Source organism: Aegilops tauschii, chromosome 2, assembly GCF_002575655.3.
Source record: "Aegilops tauschii subsp. strangulata cultivar AL8/78 chromosome 2, Aet v6.0, whole genome shotgun sequence".
NCBI classification, from domain to species: domain Eukaryota; kingdom Viridiplantae; phylum Streptophyta; class Magnoliopsida; order Poales; family Poaceae; genus Aegilops; species Aegilops tauschii.
The window spans coordinates 610,495,849-610,515,936 of NC_053036.3; the positions used below are offsets into that span (position 1 = coordinate 610,495,849).

Genomic DNA, 20,088 nt, shown 5'->3' on the forward strand with positions numbered 1-20,088 from the left:
CTAGTAGGAGTAGGACTCCCCTCTTTCCTACTCCTACTAGGAGGGGGAAAGGAAGGGGGAGAGGGAGAAGGAAAGGGGGGCGCCGCCCCCCCTCTCCTAGTCCAATTCGGACCAGAGGGGAAGGGGGCGCGCCGCCCCTCCTGGCTGCCCCTCTCTCTCTCCACTAAGGCCCATAAGGCCCATTACTTCTCCCGGGGGGTTCCGGTAACCCTACGGCACTCCGGTTTTCTCCGAAATCACCCGGAACACTTCCGGTGTCCGAATGTAGTCGTCCAATATATCAATCTTTATGTCTCGACCATTTTGAGACTCCTCGTCATGTCCGTGATCATATCCGGGACTCCGAACAACCTTCGGTACATCAAAACATATAAACTCATAATATAACTGTCATCGTAACGTTAAGCGTGCGGACCCTACGGATTCGAGAACTATGTAGACATGACCGAGACACGTCTCCGGTCAATAACCAATAGCGGAACCTGGATGCTCATATTGGCTCCCACATATTCTACGAAGATCTTTATCGGTCAGACCGCATAACAACATACGTTGTTCCCTTTGTCATCGGTATGTTACTTGCCCGAGATTCGATCGTCGGTATCTCAATACCTAGTTCAATCTCGTTAGCGGCAAGTCTCTTTACTCGTTCCGTAATACATCATCTTGCAACAAACTCTTTAGTTGCAATGCTTGCAAGGCTTAAGTGATGTGCATTACCGAGAGGGCCCAGAGATACCTCTCCGACAATCGGAGTGACAAATCCTAATCTCGAAATACGCCAACCCAACAAGTACCTTCGGAGACACCTGTAGAGCACCTTTATAATCACCCAGTTACGTTGTGACGTTTGGTAGCACACAAAGTGTTCCTCTGGTAGAGGGGAGTTGCATAATCTCATAGTCCTAGGAACATGTATAAGTCATGAAGAAAGCAATAGCAATATACTAAACGATCAAGTGCTAAGCTAACGGAATGGGTCAAGTCAATCACATCATTCTCCTAATAATGTGATCCCGTTAATCAAATGACAACTCATGTCTATGGCTAGGAAACATAACCATCTTTGATCAACGAGCTAGTCAAGTAGAGGCATACTAGTGACACTCTGTTTGTCTATGTATTCACACAAGTATTATGTTTCCGGTTAATACAATTCTAGCATGAATAATAAACATTTATCATGAAATAAGGAAATACATAATAACTTTATTATTGCCTCTAGGGCATATTTCCTTCAATACCGATGATCGAATCTCGGGCAAGTAACATACCGATGACAAAGGGAACAACGTATGTTGTTATGCGGTTTGACCGATAAAGATCTTCATAAAATATGTAGGAGCCAATATGAGCATCTAGGTTCCGCTATTGGTTATTGACCGGAGATGTGTCTTGGTCATGTCTACATAGTTCTCGAACCCGTAGGGTCCGCACGCTTAACGTTCGATGACGATTTGTATTATGAGTTATGTGATTTGATGTACCGAAGGTTGTTTGGAGTCCCGGATATGATCACAGACATGACGAGGAGTCTCGAAGTGGTCGAGACGTGAAGATCGATATATTGGAAGGCTATATTCGGACATCGGAAAGGTTCTGAGTGATTCAGATATCTTTCGGAGTACCGGAGAGTTATGGGAATTCGCCGGGGGAAGTAGTGGGCCTTAATGGGCTATACGGGAAAGGAGAAAAGGGCCTCAAGGGGTGGCCGCGCGACCCCCATGGCAAGTCCGAATTGGACTAGGGAGGGGGCGGCGCCCCCCTCTCTTTCCTTCTCCCTCTCCTACTCTTTCCCTCTCTCCCCTCTTGGAAAAGGAAGGGGACTCCAACTAGGATTGGGAATCCTAGTTGGACTCCCCCTATAGGCGCGCCCCTCCTAGGCCGGCCTCCTCCTCCTCCCTCCTTTATATACATGGCCAAGGGGGCACCCCAAGACACACAAGTTGATTTCTTAGCCGTGTGCGGTGGCCCCCTCCACAGATTTCCACCTCGGTCATATCGTTGTAGTGCTTAGGCGAAGCCCTGCGTCGGTAACTTCATCATCACCGTCATCACGCCGTCGTGCTGACGAAACTCTCCCTCGGCCTCAACTGGATCAAGAGTACGAGGGACGTCACCGAGCTGAACGTGTGCAGATCGCGGAGGTGCCGTGCGTTCGGTACTTGTATCGGTTGGATCGCGAAGACGTTCGACTACATCAACCGCGTTACTAAACGCTTCCGCTTTCGGTCTACGAGGGTACGTGGACACACTCTCCCCTCTTGTTGCTATGCATCACATAGATAGATCTTGTGTGATCGTAGGAATTTTTTTGTAATTACTGCGTCCCCCGACAAAAAATAGTGATAATCGTTATTTATCTCTAGCTAAATAAGCATCTGAGTTGTTGAACAAGATTGGCATGTAAAACTGTAAACCTTCACCAACACCTTTATCCAGTTCAGAACCTATATGTTGGACACAAGGAGAACTTTTGAAGGAGGACATCACCAGTTACAGAAGCATAGTTGGTGTCCTTCAGTATTTGACTCTCACTCGACCCGACATTTCCTTTGCAGTTAAAAAAGATTGTTAGTTTCTTCATGCACCCACTACAACCCACTGGACAGCAGCCAAGCGAATCTTGAGGTATGTGAAGAATACACTAACTATTGGTCTCACATTCAGAAAATCATCATCTACTCTTATAACTGCATTCTTCGATGCATATTGGGCTGGTTGCTTGGATGATAGAAGGTACACTGGTGGGTTTGCTATATTCTATGGATCAAATTTAGTCTCATTGTGTGCAAACAAACATGCAACAATTTCCAAGTCAAATACAGAAGCAGAATATAAAGCACTGACCAATGCAACAACTAAAGTCATTTGGATCCAGTCTATATTGAAGGAACTTAGAATTCAAGAAGTACAAGCTCCATGTCTCTGGTGTAACAATCTTAGTGCAACGTATCTTTCTGCTAACCCAGTTTTTCATGCCAGGACCGAACATATTAAGATAGACTTTGACTTTGTCAGAGAATGAGTTACAAACAAACAGTTAGAGGTCGAATTTATTCCCTCAAAGGACCAGCTAGCGGATGGTTTTACAAGGGCATTACCCACTATAAGCTTTGAAGAATTTTGGTGTAATCTCAACTTAGTGACGTTGTGATTAAGGGGGTGTATTGAAAATATTGTGTATACGGTGACAGCCTTGTGCTTGGGGTGTATTGGAAATATTGTGTATACGGTGACAGCCTTGTGCTTGTGCCTAACGTATAGGATTAGGAGTAGTTAGAGATATGTCTCATTTATCTTTCTATCTCTCCATGTAATTCTCCCTACGGTTGATCAACCGAACCCTTGTAATCCCACTAGACCCAAAGTCTCAATCTATCAATATGTAGCCTACGGGCACCCATGCATGGGTGTTAAGACGCTTCATCAAATTCCACACTCGCTCGTCATCGACGTCCTCAACTCTCTGATCCAGTGATCCCTCTACATCGACGACGTGGTCATCTTGTACCACTCGGATCAACACGACATCACGACCATCAAAGAGCTTCTGCGGGTCTTTGGGACTACGTCCGGTCTCCTGACGAACATCGTCATATGCTCGGCTACCCCGATTCGCTGCTCCGCTCCCTGACAAGCTTATAAAACCATTTTGCCATGCGAGGCAATATTTTTGACGGTAAGTCCTGAATTCTCTTCCCCCCTTGATCTTCGGGCCACAAACAACACTCTATTTGGCAAAACGGATATTTTACGATTTTAAGCGAAATAATTATTCATGGTCTATTGGGCAATAACAATACGAGAAATGTAACGACCGAACGTTCGGTTTTTGTTAACAGATCCGAACGAGTTTGGGTGTCGTTCGATCCTGGTTACACGACCGCGATTATCGCTGGTTCGTTGTGCATGCGTTTTTTTTTTGAGGGGTTGTGCGATTCGGGGCGATAAACAGCAAAGCGAAAAAATATGCAAGAATCGGGATTCGATACCAGCTCTCCAGGCTATCAAAGGAGATGAATAATGGCTCATTAGCCAATCCACTAGCATGCTCCAGTTGTCATTATCTTAGGATAGAGCGCTATTTGACCGCCAGACTAAATTCTACTCCCTCCGTCCCATAATGTAAGATGCTTTTTGACACTAGTGTAATGTAAAAAAACATCTTACATTATGGGACGGAGGGAGTATATTTTAAGAGAACAGTTACATGTTTGACTGGGCTCTCTTTGTCATTGTTTTGTACCTATCTACCATGCCTAAAGTTCAATGATATTTTAGAAAAACAAATTTGCCTAACTTCCAAATTGTACGATGCCTAACCTGAAGGACACAAAAAATTCTAGTAAGAAATTGTACTCACGAGTTAGTGTCTCGAGTTTTGTCCGCATGCCATTTCAATTGGTGTATACTGGCTTCAATCTTGAGTTTCATAAAGAGAGATCAGTTTCTTCAATGACATGCCGGTGCTTGTGACAACGGAAGTGATGGCTATTGGCTAGTCGTTAAGTTTTGTGTAAATAGCATGACACGCATCATGGACGTGATAATTTACTCGCAAACATCACGATAATTTTGACATGGGGATTCTTTTTTATTGAAAACACTCACGGTAATTTATATATAAATAGCATGGTAATATACGTAGCACAAACCTGACACCAAAACTTTGATGGGGGAGAGTTGTTGGAAAACATACCGCATATATCTTGTGTGTAAAATAGCATGGTAATATACGTACCGCATATCTCATAACTTAGGTACAAACACTGCATAACTATTTACCTGGGAAAAAGTTGTTGAAGACGCACCCATGATAATTTCTATATAAATAGCATGGTAATATACACACAACATACCTTATAACTTAGGTACAAACATCGTGATAACTTTGACATGGGGAAGCAAGGTTGTTGAAACCCTGCCAAAATTTGTGGCAAATATCAATGCATTATATGCACCACCGACCTGATAACTTAGGTACAAACACCACGATAACTTTTTATCTAGGAAAAAAGGTTGTTGAAGACGCACCCGTGATAACTTCTATATGAATAGCGTGGTAATATACACACAACATACCTGATAGCTTAGGTACAAACATCGTGATAACTTTGATCCAGGGAAATAAGGTTGTTGAAAACAAAACCCCGGTAAAATTTGTGGCAAATAACAGTGCATTATATGCATCGTAGGCGTGATAGCTTAGGTATAAACACCATGATAACTTTTTATCGGGGGGGCGGGGGGGGGGGGGGGGGGAGGGGAGGATTTTTTGAAAAACATATTCCCGGTACTTTGTGTGCAACATGGTAATGTACACAACAAAGCTGACAACTCACTGCAAACATCATAATCACGTTTTGACCCTGGGATAAAAGTTTGTTTAAAATATACCCCGAAAACTTTTGTGTAAATGACACGATAACTTATGTATTATAGACGTGATAACTTACATAGCCCAGATGTGGTAACTTTTGGTCCAAAAAAAAGTCATCAGAACATAACAACATGCGATCTAGTTTCGAAGATCTAATCGAGACGATTTTTTTTTACGAAGACGGTTTTTCAACCGGAGCGACGGTTTGAGCTACAAAACATTTTAAAGTTTTAAGAAAGAAAGAATCTAGGATGACATCAGCTTTTCGTCCTTTAGTGCATATATGCATGTAATTAGAGAAAAGAGTGCATGTGAAAAGAAATTAGTCATTCTAATGCATGCATGTATATAATTAGAGTGAAATAAGAATCGTTCTTGCCTATTGCTAAAATCCGAATGTTTGGTAGTTATTAAAGTCCATAACAATAATGTGGATTGTGGGGTATATCATGAACATATGTTTCACTGTCAAGTTTTATGCTGCGCTCCTTTTTTCTTGACATTGTGTAGTCCAGTTAGTTTTTCAGTTCAGTGATATGGGCCGAGGTTCCTAACTGTAATAACGTCCCTTGGACCTACTATCCGACACACATGTGTCATCTGGGACAAAAAGAAGTTACACTGCCATAGTGCTGGTACTATCCATCTTAATGGATATGAATTGGCGTACGGTTGCTAGGTTGGATCGTCTTCACAAAAGTTTCCTCTGCAGTTATCTCGTACAACAGTGGTGGTTTACTGAGCACGTTACCAGCAGGACACTGAACTCTCAGGCAGAACACTGAACTGTAACACTTGCAAAGTTCCAAGGCCATGGAGTTGAAAATCTCCGACTGATGTAAAATCGCAACATATTATATGGTGCCAACAAAATCCCGACCTGTTGCATTTTGAGCAGTTTTGCTCCTTCGTTTCTGGTTTCTACGGTGATGTACACCTTTACGGTGCTGCTCTTTGTCAATGTGTACCGATCAGGAAAGGTAGAGCGTTCGTCCTGATCGATCCAACCATACGATCGAGCCAATTACGGATGTGAGCAACCACTACAAGAGAGTCAGTCAGCTACTTCCAACTTTATGTGCAACGATTTCGGACAAGTGAACTTCTACTTCTGCTCTGCATTCTTGGAATACCAAGAATGACGACTGAAACAATGAAAAAAGAACATCAGGTCTGAAACAGAGTGCAAAGAAATGTCGCCACAAGCCACGGAAGGAAGAACTGAGGGTTGCCATAAGATGGTAAGAATCACAGACCGCGCAAGCAGAGGTCGCCATTACAGGGCATGCTTACACAGATCTGCCACCGCATTTAGTCAGAGGATGTTCACGGCAACGTCCTGGCGACGAGCACACGTACAAAGCAGCAGCCACAATGGCTGGCACACCATGCATGAACAATTGCTTGGTCGTTCCCAGCATGGATCAGTTGGGGTTGAGGTCCTGGAACAGGCATTCCCACTGGACAGTCTCGTCGCCGCCGCCGCCGCCGCTCTCGGCGTCCCTCATGGCGTGCACCGTCGCGGCGCCCCTGCACCCGCCGGCCGCCCGCGTGGCCCTCGCCGCGGACGAGCGCGCGCACGTCGTACCTGGCGCCTTGGGCATGGACCTGGTCCGCTTCGGCGCCTTGCAGCGCCCGAAGCTCGAGCGGCCCACGTCGACGTGGCCGTCCGGCTGCTGCTGCTGGCTGGGGACCAGCACGAGCGCCGTGGACGACGACGACGACTCCCCGCGGAGGCGGACGAGCGCGCGCACGTACCTGGCGACGCGGCCGACGGCGGCCACGAGGCCCGAGAGCGGCGCGGCGGAGGAGGACGTACTACGGCGGCCCCGCTCTCCGGGGCCGGGGCGCGCGAGCTTGAGGATCTCGAGGCGGTGCTTGGCGACGTCGATGCCCATGCTGCGGAGGAAGTCGTGGTCGAAGTAGGCGGCGTCGCCGGCCTCCAGCTCGTTGCGCGCCAGCACCAGCGCGTACTCGTGCACCAGCGCCGGCTCCAGCCTCGCCGACGACAGCCACGCGTGCCACTCCATGGCGCCGCTCATCGCGCTCATCGAGCCGGTCTTCGCTTTGTTGGTGACTCAGTCGTGAGGTTTATAGGAGGAGGAGTGGAGAAACGGCACGGCGATCTCGACCGTCCGTTCCTCTAGCCCGGTTGTGCTACGGCGTGTAGGTGTGGCACAGTTGGGAGCGCTCGTGACACTTGTCACGTACTACTCGCTTTTCAACACACATGGTGATACAGTGGTGGTCACCAGTGGTGAGTGTGTAATAATAAGGACTGTTAAAGCCAGCACAGCTTCAGATTATGGGTAAACAATCTTTTCTATGGCCGTAAAAGGAGTAAAATTCAATCACAGTCCCTAGAACGATCTTTTTTATTCACATCCATATACTCGCTCTGTCCTAAAATAATTGTCAAGAAATTGATAAAAATGGATGTATAAAGAACTAAAATACAGATACATCCATTTTCCCACAACTATTTCCGGACGGAGAGAGTATATATAACGATATCCGTCGGCCAGTTCAAACACAGAGGGAGGAACCATCACCGACAAACGCACTCGGTGCATTCTTTTCACACTTATTTTGAGTGTAACATAGAAAAAGTCATATTGTCCATTAAAAGAAGAGGAACTGATGTGGTTCAAAACACGCAATACAGCCTTTCTTTAGCTCACCGGCACCCTTGAAGAGACTCTCGAGTGATTCAATCTGGCACTCTATGCCCACGTGGCGTCGTAATCAACATTCCCTCAGGAGGCTAAATACAGATTGCATGATTTCTCTCATTTCTAAACTAGACATGACTAACATTGATTCGACTGAGATTAACACTCCTGAAGGGTTGGATTTTTTGCGGGGTGAAACTCTGTTTCGAGAATGTTGGATTTGTTGCCTAATAGTGTCAAAAGAGTCTTGCATTTTGAGACAACGGGAGTAGGGTCTAGTGTGCTCGACGGGGCGGGCATTTTCAGCTAAAATGAGCGCATTATCACCTAAAAAATTTACTCGAATAAATACACATTTTTTTGAGGGGACATTTTTGTACAATTAAAAGGTGAAACAGGAGTCCAACAGTACCTCACCCTATTTATTAATACCCAAATAAATAGCGTTGTCCAATTTACCTACTCATCATTATCCCGGGAAGCAAGCATGTGCAGGCTAGTTTAGCTCCTACGTCCGAGCACGGGAGCTTAAATATCAGAGCACGGGCGTCCGTTGTCCATTGTCCTAATCAAGAGTAGGCTCAGGATGAGGATTGAGTGACCCCTGTGTGCTCACGGGCAATCAAATCGTCTGAGCTCAACAAAAAGAAACATATTTGCGCAGTTTATTCACTCAAAAGAACATTTTACACATGGGCTAGAGTTTTTTTCATATTTTTTAGAATATTCTATGACATCCGGTGCACCGGGTAGCACCACTAGACCCTACTCCCGTTTTTAAAAACAATTCATGAACATTTTTAAAAACAATTCATGAACATTTTATGGCATCCGGTGCACCGGGTAGCACCGGATACATTCCCTATCGGTTTTCGCGTTGATTGAGAAAAAGGTTTTCATTACTTTTTTTGTCTTACACTTTGTATTTCACGCACATTTTTCCTTCCTTTTTTTGCTATTTCTTGAGCTGTTATAAAATTTTTTCACTAAAAATAGCCAATATGTATTTACAAATTTGTTCACAATGTTTTCACGGACTATTTTTTTACACATTTATAAAAATATTCATAACATTTACAAAAAATAATTTCATTTAACGAAATATCCACATGTTTCAAAAACCATTTAAGATATGTTTTTAAAATGTTCATGCAATGTAAAGATTTGTTTGCACAATTTTTTAATAAATGTTCAGGACATCTAAAAATTATTTTATTTTTTTAACAAAACTTAAAAAATGTTCACACGTTTACAAAATGTTATGACATTGAAAAACTGTTCACACGTTTAAAAATATGTTCATGAATTGTTTTTAAAAATGTTCATGAAATGTTATTATTTGTTTGCGCAATTTTTATAAAAGATCATACCTTATTAAAAAAAAGTTGTGCCACTGAATAAAATGTTCATAACTATTGGAAATGTTCACACAATTATAAAAAATGTTCATAAAAATGTTAACAAAATTCATGCAATTTAAATATTCATAAAGTCTAATCAAGAGCAGGGTCTGGATGAGCGACCCCTATGTGCTCATGGGCAATCAAATCGTCTGAGCCTAACAAGAAAAAAAAGTTGTCCAGTTGTTCATGTAAAAGAACACTCTAATGTTAACCTATACCTACCTACTAATAAAGCAAGGCGCGTTTCTCCAATTTTTTAATCCGTTCACCTACATTATCATTTATTGAGTTTTGATTTTTTTTTGCCCACACATCAAGCACTATGTGACACGACCAACTGGGCTAGCTCAGTTATTTGTTTAAAAGTAGTTCCTTTGTTAGATTTTTTTTTGAGCAACAAGTTCCTTTGTTAGATGAGATTTAGTTCAATAGCTGCGCACGTTATGGGCTGGTGCCAGGTTTTGATTTCCAAAGAAAGCAAAAAAATAATGACTCGTGCTAAAGAAAAAAAGGAGGACGATGCTGGGACTACAACTCAGGCTGCAACAAATTAGGCTATCGTACAGCCGTAATGATACTTGGACGTGTTTTCTGAAATAGTCCCACATCGCTATGATAAATATGCACCCATCAGCTTATATACGTTCCATAATTCTCTGTAACATCAACCGGCCTCCATGGGAAACAAACAGTGAGCTATGAAAATAAGATTGTGATACGCTGCACATACAAGATGCACGACAATGGCTTGAGACGCCTACAATGAAGCTTATATAGGGGGCGCATGGAAGCAACTGATGTGTAGCTGAGCTCGACAGCGAGAACCGTCAACCGACGGCATCTAGACGACATCGTGTCAAATACAAAACGAAAGAAAGCAGCCCTTTCAAATACGAAACAATAGCATGATCCACAACGGCTGGACGGACTGAGCTCGGTAGTTAGACGACATCGTGTCAAATACAAAACGAAAGAAAGCATGGCCCTTTCAAATAGAAATAATAGCATGATCAGACAGTATCCTCGGCAGCTAGACGACATCGTGTCAAATACAAAACGAAAGAAAGCATGGCCCTTTCAAATAGAAATAATAGCATGATCAGACAGTATCCTCGGCAGCTAGACGACATCGTGTCAAATACAAAACGAAAGAAAGCATGGCCCTTCGAAATATGAAACAAAGATACTGCCATGTAGTCTTGTTGATACAGTATACTCGGCAGCGTGTCAAATACAAAACGAAAGAAAGCATGGCCTTTTCAAATACGAAATAATAGCATGATCCACAACGGCTGGACGGGCTGAGCTCGACAACGAGAACCGTCCACCGACTGACAAACTGGCCTTGCTAATGTCCAAAGACTCCAGCCTCGATCAGCTCATGACGTTTTTTTGCAAAAAAAGAAAAAGTATATTTTCCGTCCCTTTACTCTTTTGACATTATACAAATGGTCCCTTAACTTTGAAACCATCAAAACTTAGTCCATCAACTTTCAAAACCGAATAGATATATATCCCAGTGTCGCTTTGGGTGGTTTCCTGCTGACATGGGATGGTTTTTCACTGAATTGACAAGAGTGGGCCCTACCGCATCTACTTGATTTTTCTTACTTTGATTCGCGCTCTTTATCTCCCTCACCTACATGTGGATCCCACCTGTAAGGAACATCTTCAAGCGCTAAACCGTTCGTGTGTCGGCGGCTCGGCGCCGTCTGCTAGAGAAGACGAAGCCGATGTCTTGAAGCTCGCCGATGACCAAGCCCGGCTCGGGAGGCGTCACACACTCCCTTCTCCGCTCCGTCCATGGCGGCTCTGCTTCTTGCTTAAGCTCCTACATGCCTTCAGCCCTCCTTGTGGCTGCACACGCGCACCACCGCTGAAGGAACTTGTACGTGACGCGCACCACCAGGAGTGTTGGGTTCTATGGTAGGGTGCATCGACTGCAAATTAAAATTTCCTACACGCAGAACAACCAAGAAAATGCTACGGGAGATGGATCACAGTTCGTTACCACTAGACGCGCAGTGCCGTGTAGCGGAAGAAGAGTTGGGGCAGCGCGTTCGCGTGGATCGTCTCCTCCTCGTCCGATCTCCCTCGAACAGACGGTCATCGGTTCCTACGTACAGGTTCGCCGAAGCGGCGCAAGTGCACCGCCTCTAACGGTATTCGCGTGTGCAGGAGGAACGTCGTGCGGCGGACTGCTAAGTCCGATCACACAACCGGCGGCGAGTGGAGGTGTCTATTCGCAACACATGCAAACCCTAATGACAACACCGAAGCGATCAACCACATGAGTGTGCGGCACCCCACTTTATATAGGCGTCCGTCGCGGGCTCAACACTTGGGCCTCGCACGTACCCTAAAGCCCATAAGTCTACTCGGCCACAATCCGAATACAGCTCGGATCACATCCGACTGCTACCTCTTGAGCACTGCGTTGGTTTTTCCTTGAAGAGGAAAGGGTGATGTAGCAAAGTAGCGTAAGGATTTTCCTCAGTTTTGAGAACCAAGGTATCAATCCAGTAGGAGACTACACGCAAGTCGCCTCGCACCTACACAAACAAATAAGAACCTTGCAACCAACACGATAAAGGGGTTGTCAATCCCTTCACGGCCACTTGCAAAAGTGAGATCTGATAGAGATAATAAGATAAATATTTTTGGTATTTTTAATGATATAGATTGAAAGTAAAGATTGCAAAGTAAAATAGATTGGAAACTTATATGATGGAAAATAGACTCGGGGGCCATAGGTTTCACTAGTGGCTTCTCTCAAGATAGCATAAGTATTGCGGTGGGTGAACAAATTACTGCCGAGCAATTGATAGAAAAGTGCATAATTATGAGAATATCTAGGCATGATCATGTATATAGGCATCACGTCCGCGACAAGTAGACCGAAACGATTCTGCATCTACTACTATTACTCCACACATCGACCGCTATCCCGCATGCATCTAGAGTATTAAGTTCATAAGAACAGAGTAACGCATTAGGCAAGATGACATGATGTAGAGGGATAAACTCAAGCAATATGATATAAACCCCATCTTTTTATCCTCGATGGCAACAATACAATACGTGCCTTGCTGCCCCTGCTGTCACTGGGAAAGGACACTGCAAGATTGAACCCAAAGCTAAGCACTTCTCCCATTGCAAGAAAGATTAATCTAGTAGGCCAAACCAAACTGATAATTCGAAGAGACTTGCAAAGATAACAAATCATACATAAAAGAATTCAGAGAAGATTCAAATATTGTTCATAGATAATCTTGATCATAAACCCACAATTCATCGGATCTCGACAAACACACCGCAAAAAGAACTACATCGAATAGATCTCCAAGAAGATTGAGGAGAACTTTGTATTGAGATCCAAAGAGAGAGAAGAAGCCATATAGCTAATAACTATGGACCCGAAGGTCTGTGGTAAACTACTCACACATCATCGGAGAGGCTATGGTGTTGATGTAGAAGCCCTCCGTGATCGATTCCCCCTCCGGCAGAGCGCCGGAAAAGGCCCCAAGATGGGATCTCACGGGTACAGAAGGTTACGGCGGTGGAAATAGGGTTTCATGGTGCTCTCGGATGTTTTCGGGGTATATGAGTATATATAGGCGAAAGAAGTCGGTCAGGGGAGCCACGAGGGCCCCACGAGGGTGGGGGGCGCGCCCTCCTACCTCATGGCCTCCTCGTTCCTTTCTTGACGTCCACTCCAAGTCTCCTGGATTGTGTTTGTTCCAAAAATCACTCTCCCGAAGGTTTCATTTCGTTTGGATCCCGTTAGATATTCCTTTTCTGCAAAACACTGAAATAGGCAAAAACACAACAATTTGCAATTTCTAGGTTAGTCCCAAAAATAATATAAAAGTGTATAATAAAGCCCATTAAACATCCAAAACAGATAATATAATAGCATGGAACAATCAAAAATTATAGATACGTTGGAGACGGATCAAGCATCCCCAAGCTTAATTCCTGCTCGTCTCGAGTAGGTAAATGATAAAAACAGAATTTTTGATGTGGAATGCTACCTAGCATAATTTTCAATGTAATTTTCTTTATTGTGGCATGAATGTTCAGATCCGAAAGATTCAAGATAAAAGTTTAATGTTGACATAAAAATAATAATACTTCAAGCATACTAACTAAGCAATTATGTCTTCTCAAAATAACATGGCCAAAGAAAGTTCATCTCTACAAAATCATATAGTTTGGTCATGCTCCATTTTCGTCACACAAGAATGCTCTCATCATGCACAACTCCGATGACAAGCCAAGCAATTGTTTCATACTTTAGTAATCTCAAACTTTTTTCAACTTTCACGCAATACATGAGCGTGAGCCATGGACATAGCACTATGGGTGGAATAGAGTATAATGATGGGGGTTATGTGGAGAAGACAAAAAAGGAGAAAGTCTCACATTGACGCGGCTAATCAACGGGCTAGGGAGATGCCCATCAATTGATGTCAATGCAAGAAGTAGGGATTGCCATACAACGGATGCACTAGAGCTATAAATGTATGTAAGCTCAACAAAAGAAACTAAATGGGTGTGCATCCAACTTGCTTGCTCACGAAGACCTAGGGCATTTGAGGAAGCCCATTGTTGGAATATACAAGCCAAGTTCTATAATGAAAAATTCCCACTAGTATATGAAAGTGACAAAACAAGAGACTCTCTATCATAAAGATCGTGGTGCTACTTTGAAGCACAAATGTGGAAAAAAGGATAGTAGCATTGTCCCTTTTTATTTCTTTTCTCTTTTTTTGGGCCTTTATTTATTTGGCCTTTCTTTCCCTTTATTCCCTTTTTTTATTTGGGACAATGCTCTATTAATGATGATCATCACACTTCTATTTATTTACAACTCAATGATTACAACTCGATACTAGAACAAAATATGACTCTATATGAATGCCTCCGGCGGTGTACCACGATAAGAGTGACATGTGTGATTAATTATGCATGGTGGCTTTGCCACAAATACGATGTCAACTACATGATCATGCAAGGCAATATGACAATGATGAAGCGTGTCATAATAAATGAAACGGTGGAAAGTTGCATGGCAATATATCTCGGAATGGCTATGGAAATGCCATAATAGGTAGGTATGGTGGCTGTTTTGAGGAAGATATAAGGAGGTTTATGTGTGACAGAGCATATCATATCACGGGGGTTGGATGCACCGGCGAAGTTTGCGCCAACTCTCAAGGTGAGAAAGGGCAATGCACGGTACCGAAGAGGCTGGCAATGATGGAAAGGTGAGAGTGCGTATAATCCATGGACTCAACATTAGTCATAAAGAACTCACATACTTATTGCAAAAATCTACAAGTCATCAAAAACCAAGCATTACGCGCATGCTCCTAGGGGGATAGATTGGTAGGAAAAGACCATCGCTCGTCCCCGACCGCTACTCATAAGGATGACAATCAAAGAACACCTCATGTTTCAAATTTGTTACACAACGGTTACCATACGTGCATGCTACGGGACTTGCAAACTTCAACACAAGTATTTCTCAAATTCACAACTACTCAACTAGCATGACTCTAATATTACCATCTTCATATCTCAAAACAATCATCAAGTATCAAACTTCTCATAGTATTCAATGCACTTTTTATGATTTTTTTTATTATACCAATCTTGGATGCCTATCATAATAGGAATAATTTTATAGCCAAAGAAAATTACCATGCTGTTCTAAAGGACTCTCAAAATAATATAAGTGAAGCATGAGATATCAATAATTTCTATAAAATAAAACCTTCACCGTGGTCTAAAAGATATAAGTGAAGCACTAGAGCAAAATTATCTAGCTCAAAGGATATAAGTGAAGCACATAGAATATTCTAATAAATTCCGATTCATGTGTGTCTCTCCCAAAAGGTGTGTACAGCAAGGATGATTGTGGTAAACTAAAAAGCAAAGACTCAAATCATACAAGACGCTCCAAGCAAAACACATATCATGTGGTGAATAAAAATATAGCATCAAGTAAAGTTACCGATGGACGAAGACGAAAGAGGGGATGCCTTCCGGGGCACCAAAAGCTTTTCCCTGAATTTTACCTTGGGGAGTCTTGGGCATCCCCAAGCTTAGGCTCTTGCCACTCCTTATTCCATAATCCATCAAATCTTTACCCAAAACTTGAAAACTTCACAACACAAAACTCAACAGAAAATCTCATGAGCTCCGTTAGCGAAAGAAAACAAACTACCACTTCAAGGTACTGTAGTGAACTCATTCTTTATTTATATTGGTGTTAAACCTACTGTGCTCCAACTTCTCTATGGTTCATACCCCCCGATACTAGCCATAGATTCATCAAAATAAGCAAACAACACACGAAAAACAGAATCTGTCGAAAACAGAACAGTCTGTAGTAATCTGTATCAAACGTATACTTCTGGAACTCCAAAAATTCTGAAATAAATTGGTGGACGTGAGGAATTTATCTATTAATTATCTGCAAAAAGAATCAACCTAAAAGAACTCTCCAGTAAAAAATGGAAGCTAATCTCGTGAGCGCTAAAGTTTCTGTTTTTTACAGCAAGATCATAAAGACTTCACCCAAGTCTTCCCAAAGGTTCTACTTGGCACAAACACTAATTTAAACATAAAACCACATCTAAACAGAGTATAGATGAATTATTTATTACTAAACAGAACCAAAAAGCAAGAAACAAAAATAAATTTGGGTTGCCTCCCAACAAGCGCTATCGTTTAACGCCCTAAGTTAGGCATTGAGATTTCGATGATGCTTACATGAAAGACAAGAATTGAAGCGCAAAGAGAGCATCATGAAACACGTGAAAAACACATCTAAGTCTAACATACTTCCTATGCATAGGCATTTTATAGGAAAACAAATTAGCAAGACAAGCAAGATCTAGCATATGCAAGGAAGAAGAAAGAAACAATAGCAATCTCAACATAACGAGAGGAAATTTAGTGACATGAAAATTTCTACAACCATATTTTCCTCTCTCATAATAATTACATGTGGGGTCATACTCAAATTCAACAAAATAGCTATCACATAACATATTCTCAACACGATCCACATGCATGCGAAGTTGACACTCTTCCAAAATAGTGGGAATATCATTAACTAAAGTCATGACCTCTCCAAACCCACTTTTATCAAAAGTACCATAAGATTGAATATTCTCCAAATATGTGGGATCTAACTTTGACACTCTTCCAAACCCACTTTCAATATTATTGCAAACACCATTATCAATCTCATATTCATCATGGGGCTTAAATAAATTTTCAAGATCATAAGAAGAATCACCCCAATCATGATCATTGCAACAAGTAGTAGACATAGCAAAACTAGCATCCCCAAGCTTAGGACTTTGCATATTATTAGCACAATTGACATCAAAAGAATTTATAATAACATCATTGCAATCATGCTTTTCATCGAAGAAACTATCAAGTATGGGTGCAATAGCAACGATCTCATGTTTAACATAAGGAACTATAGCAAATACATCTTCATAAATATTGGCATCATGGCCACAAGAATAGCAAGCATCATGTTCATCAAGGGATATTTCAATCAAATCATCGGAATCATAATTATCTATAGATTGATGCATATCATTATTTTCTTCAGAAGCAACGGTCATTCTTTCAATAAATTCTTTGAATAGACATTATGAGCATAGTTTTCATAGCAATATTTAAGTATGTCAAAATTTTCAGATTCGTAGAGAGTAATATCATACTTTTCAATCAAAGAAGCAACTTCATAAGCACCCTTAAAAGCAACAAATTCTTCAATCTGTTCGATATCGTAGTAACTATAAACACCCTTTGCATAAGAAGATAAGATTTCATTATCATTAAACTCACATAGGTAGGGGAGGTGTTTTTTAGGGTTCTTAGAGCAACAAGTAAAATCATAAATTTCACAAAGATTCCAAGCATAACACAACAATCTGTTCATTTGATCCCATAAGAGTCTCCCTTTTTCAGACAAACGGTGACGCACAAAATGAGCATGCTCATCTAAAGGTTTCCCATCAACTAGGCTAGTTGGGGTTTCAGCACGAGCGCATAAGGAGCGAAGATGATCCAAGTAGAACACTTTAAGTGGATCCATATCAATAGATTTTTAGCAAGCAAAGTGCAAGCAAATAGAAGGCACATGGCAACATGAGCAAACAAAAGGACGAACGGAAGAAGGGCGAATAAAACGGCAAAGGTGAAGTGGGGGAGAGGAAAATGAGAGGCAAATGGCAAATAATGTAATGTGAGGGATAAGAGTTTGTGATGGGTACTTGGTATGTCTTGACTTGACTTGACTTGGCGTAGATCTTCCCGGCAACGGCGGCAGAAATCGCACGTTGGCGGGAGATCAAATCTTGACTTGACTTGGTGTAAGCTTCCCCGGCAACGGCGCCAGAAATCCTTCTTGCTACCTCTTGAGCACTGCGTTGGTTTTCCCTTGAAGAGGAAAGGGTGATGCAGCAAAGTAGCGTAAGTATTTCCCTCAGTTTTTGAGAACCAAGGTATCAATCCAGTAGGAGACTACACGCAAGTCGCCTCGTACCTACACAAACAAATAAGAACCTGCAACCAACACGATAAAGGGGTTGTCAATCCCTTCACGACCACTTGCAAAAGTGAGATCTGATAGAGATAATAAGATAAATATTTTTGGTATTTTTTATGATATAGATGTTGGGGAACGTAGTAATTTCAAAAAATTTCCTACGCACACGCAAGATCATGGTGATGCATAGCAACGAGAGGGGAGAGTGTTGTCCACGTACCCTCGTAGACCGACAGCGGAAGCGTTATCACAACGCGGTTGATGTAGTCGTACGTCTTCACGATCCGACCGATCAAGTACCGAACGCACGGCACCTCCGAGTTTTACACACGTTCAGCTCGATGACGTCCCTCGAACTCCGATCCAGCCGAGTGTTGAGGGAGAGTTTCGTCAGCATGACGGCGTGGTGATGATGATGATGTTCCACCGACGCAGGGCTTCGCCTAAGCTCCGCAACGGTATTATCGAGGTGTAATTTGGTGGAGGGGGGCACCGCACACGGCTAAGAGATCTCAAGGATCAATTGTTGTGTCCATGGGGTGCCCCCTGCCCCCGTATATAAAGGAGCAAGGGAGGAGGAGGCCGGCCCTAGGAGGGGGCGCACCAAGTGTGGAGTCCTACTAGGACTCCCTAGTCCTAGTAGGATTCCACATCCCATATGGAATAGGAAAAGAGGAAGGGAAAAAGAGAAGGAAGGAAGGGGGCGCCCCCCCTTCCCTAGTCCAATTCGGACCAGACCAAGGGGAGGGGTGCGGCCACCCTTGAGGCCCTTTTCCTTCTTTCCCGTATGGCCCAATAAGGCCCAATACGTATTCCCGTAACTCTCCGGTACTCCAAAAAATACCCGAATCACTCGGAACCTTTCCGAAGTCCGAATATAGTCGTCCAATATATCGATCTTTACGTCTCGACCATTTCGAGACTCCTCGTCATATCCCCGATCTCATCCGGGACTCCGAACTTCTTCGGTACATTAAAACTCAATAAAACTGTCATCGTAACGTTAAGCGTGCGGACCCTACGGGTTCGAGAACTATGTAGACATGACCGAGACACGTCTCCGGTCAATAACCAATAGCGGGACCTGGATGCCCATATTGGCTCCCACATATTCTACGAAGATCTTTATCGGTCAGACCGCATAACAACATATGTTGTTCCCTTTGTCACCGGTATGTTACTTGCCCGAGATTTGATCGTCGGTATCTCGATACCTAGTTCAATCTCGTTACCGGCAAGTCTCTTTACTCGTTCCGTAACACATCATCCCGCAACTAACTCATTAGTCACAATGCTTGCAAGGCTTATAGTGATGTGCATTACCGAGTGGGCCCAGAGATACCTCTCCGACAATTGGAGTGACAAATCCTAATCTCGAAATACGCCAACCCAACAAGTACCTTTGGAGACACCTGTAGAGCACCTTTATAATCACCCATTTACGTTGTGACGTTTGGTAGCACACAAAGTGTTCCTCCGGTAAACGGGAGTTGCATAATCTCATAGTCATAGGAACATGTATAAGTCATGAAGAAAGCAATAGCAACATACTAAACGATCGGGTGCTAAGCTAACGGAATGGGTCAAGTCAATCACGTCATTCTCCTAATGAGGTGATCCCGTTAATCAAATGACAACTCATGTCTATGGCTAGGAAACATAACCATCTTTGATTAACGAGCTGGTCAAGTAGAGGCATACTAGTGACACTCTATTTGTCTATGTATTCACACATGTATTATTTTCCGGTTAATACAATTCTAGCATGAATAATAAACATTTATCATGATATAAGGAAATAAATAATAACTTTATTATTGCCTCTAGGGCATATTTCCTTCAGTCTCCCACTTGCACTAGAGTCAATAATCTAGTTGACATCGCCATGTGATTTAACATCAAAAATTCACATTACCATGTGATTAACACCCATAGTTCACATCTCTATGTGACCAACACTCAAAGGGTTACTAGAGTCAGTAATCTAGTTCACATCTCTATGTGATTGACACCCAAAGAGTACTAAGGTGTGATCATGTTTTGCTTGTG

General features: G+C 42.8%; 1 protein-coding gene across 1 annotated transcript; it reads right to left on the minus strand.

Annotated features, from left to right (window-relative positions):
• Positions 1-6,557: 6,557 nt before the first annotated feature.
• On the minus strand, positions 6,558-7,443 carry LOC109782225 (uncharacterized). The gene has a single exon (XM_020340835.2). The coding sequence runs from the start codon at positions 7,432-7,434 to the stop codon at positions 6,808-6,810; it is 627 nt and encodes a 208-aa protein (XP_020196424.2). The 5' UTR covers positions 7,435-7,443; the 3' UTR covers positions 6,558-6,807.
• Between the last annotated feature and the right edge of the window lie 12,645 nt (positions 7,444-20,088).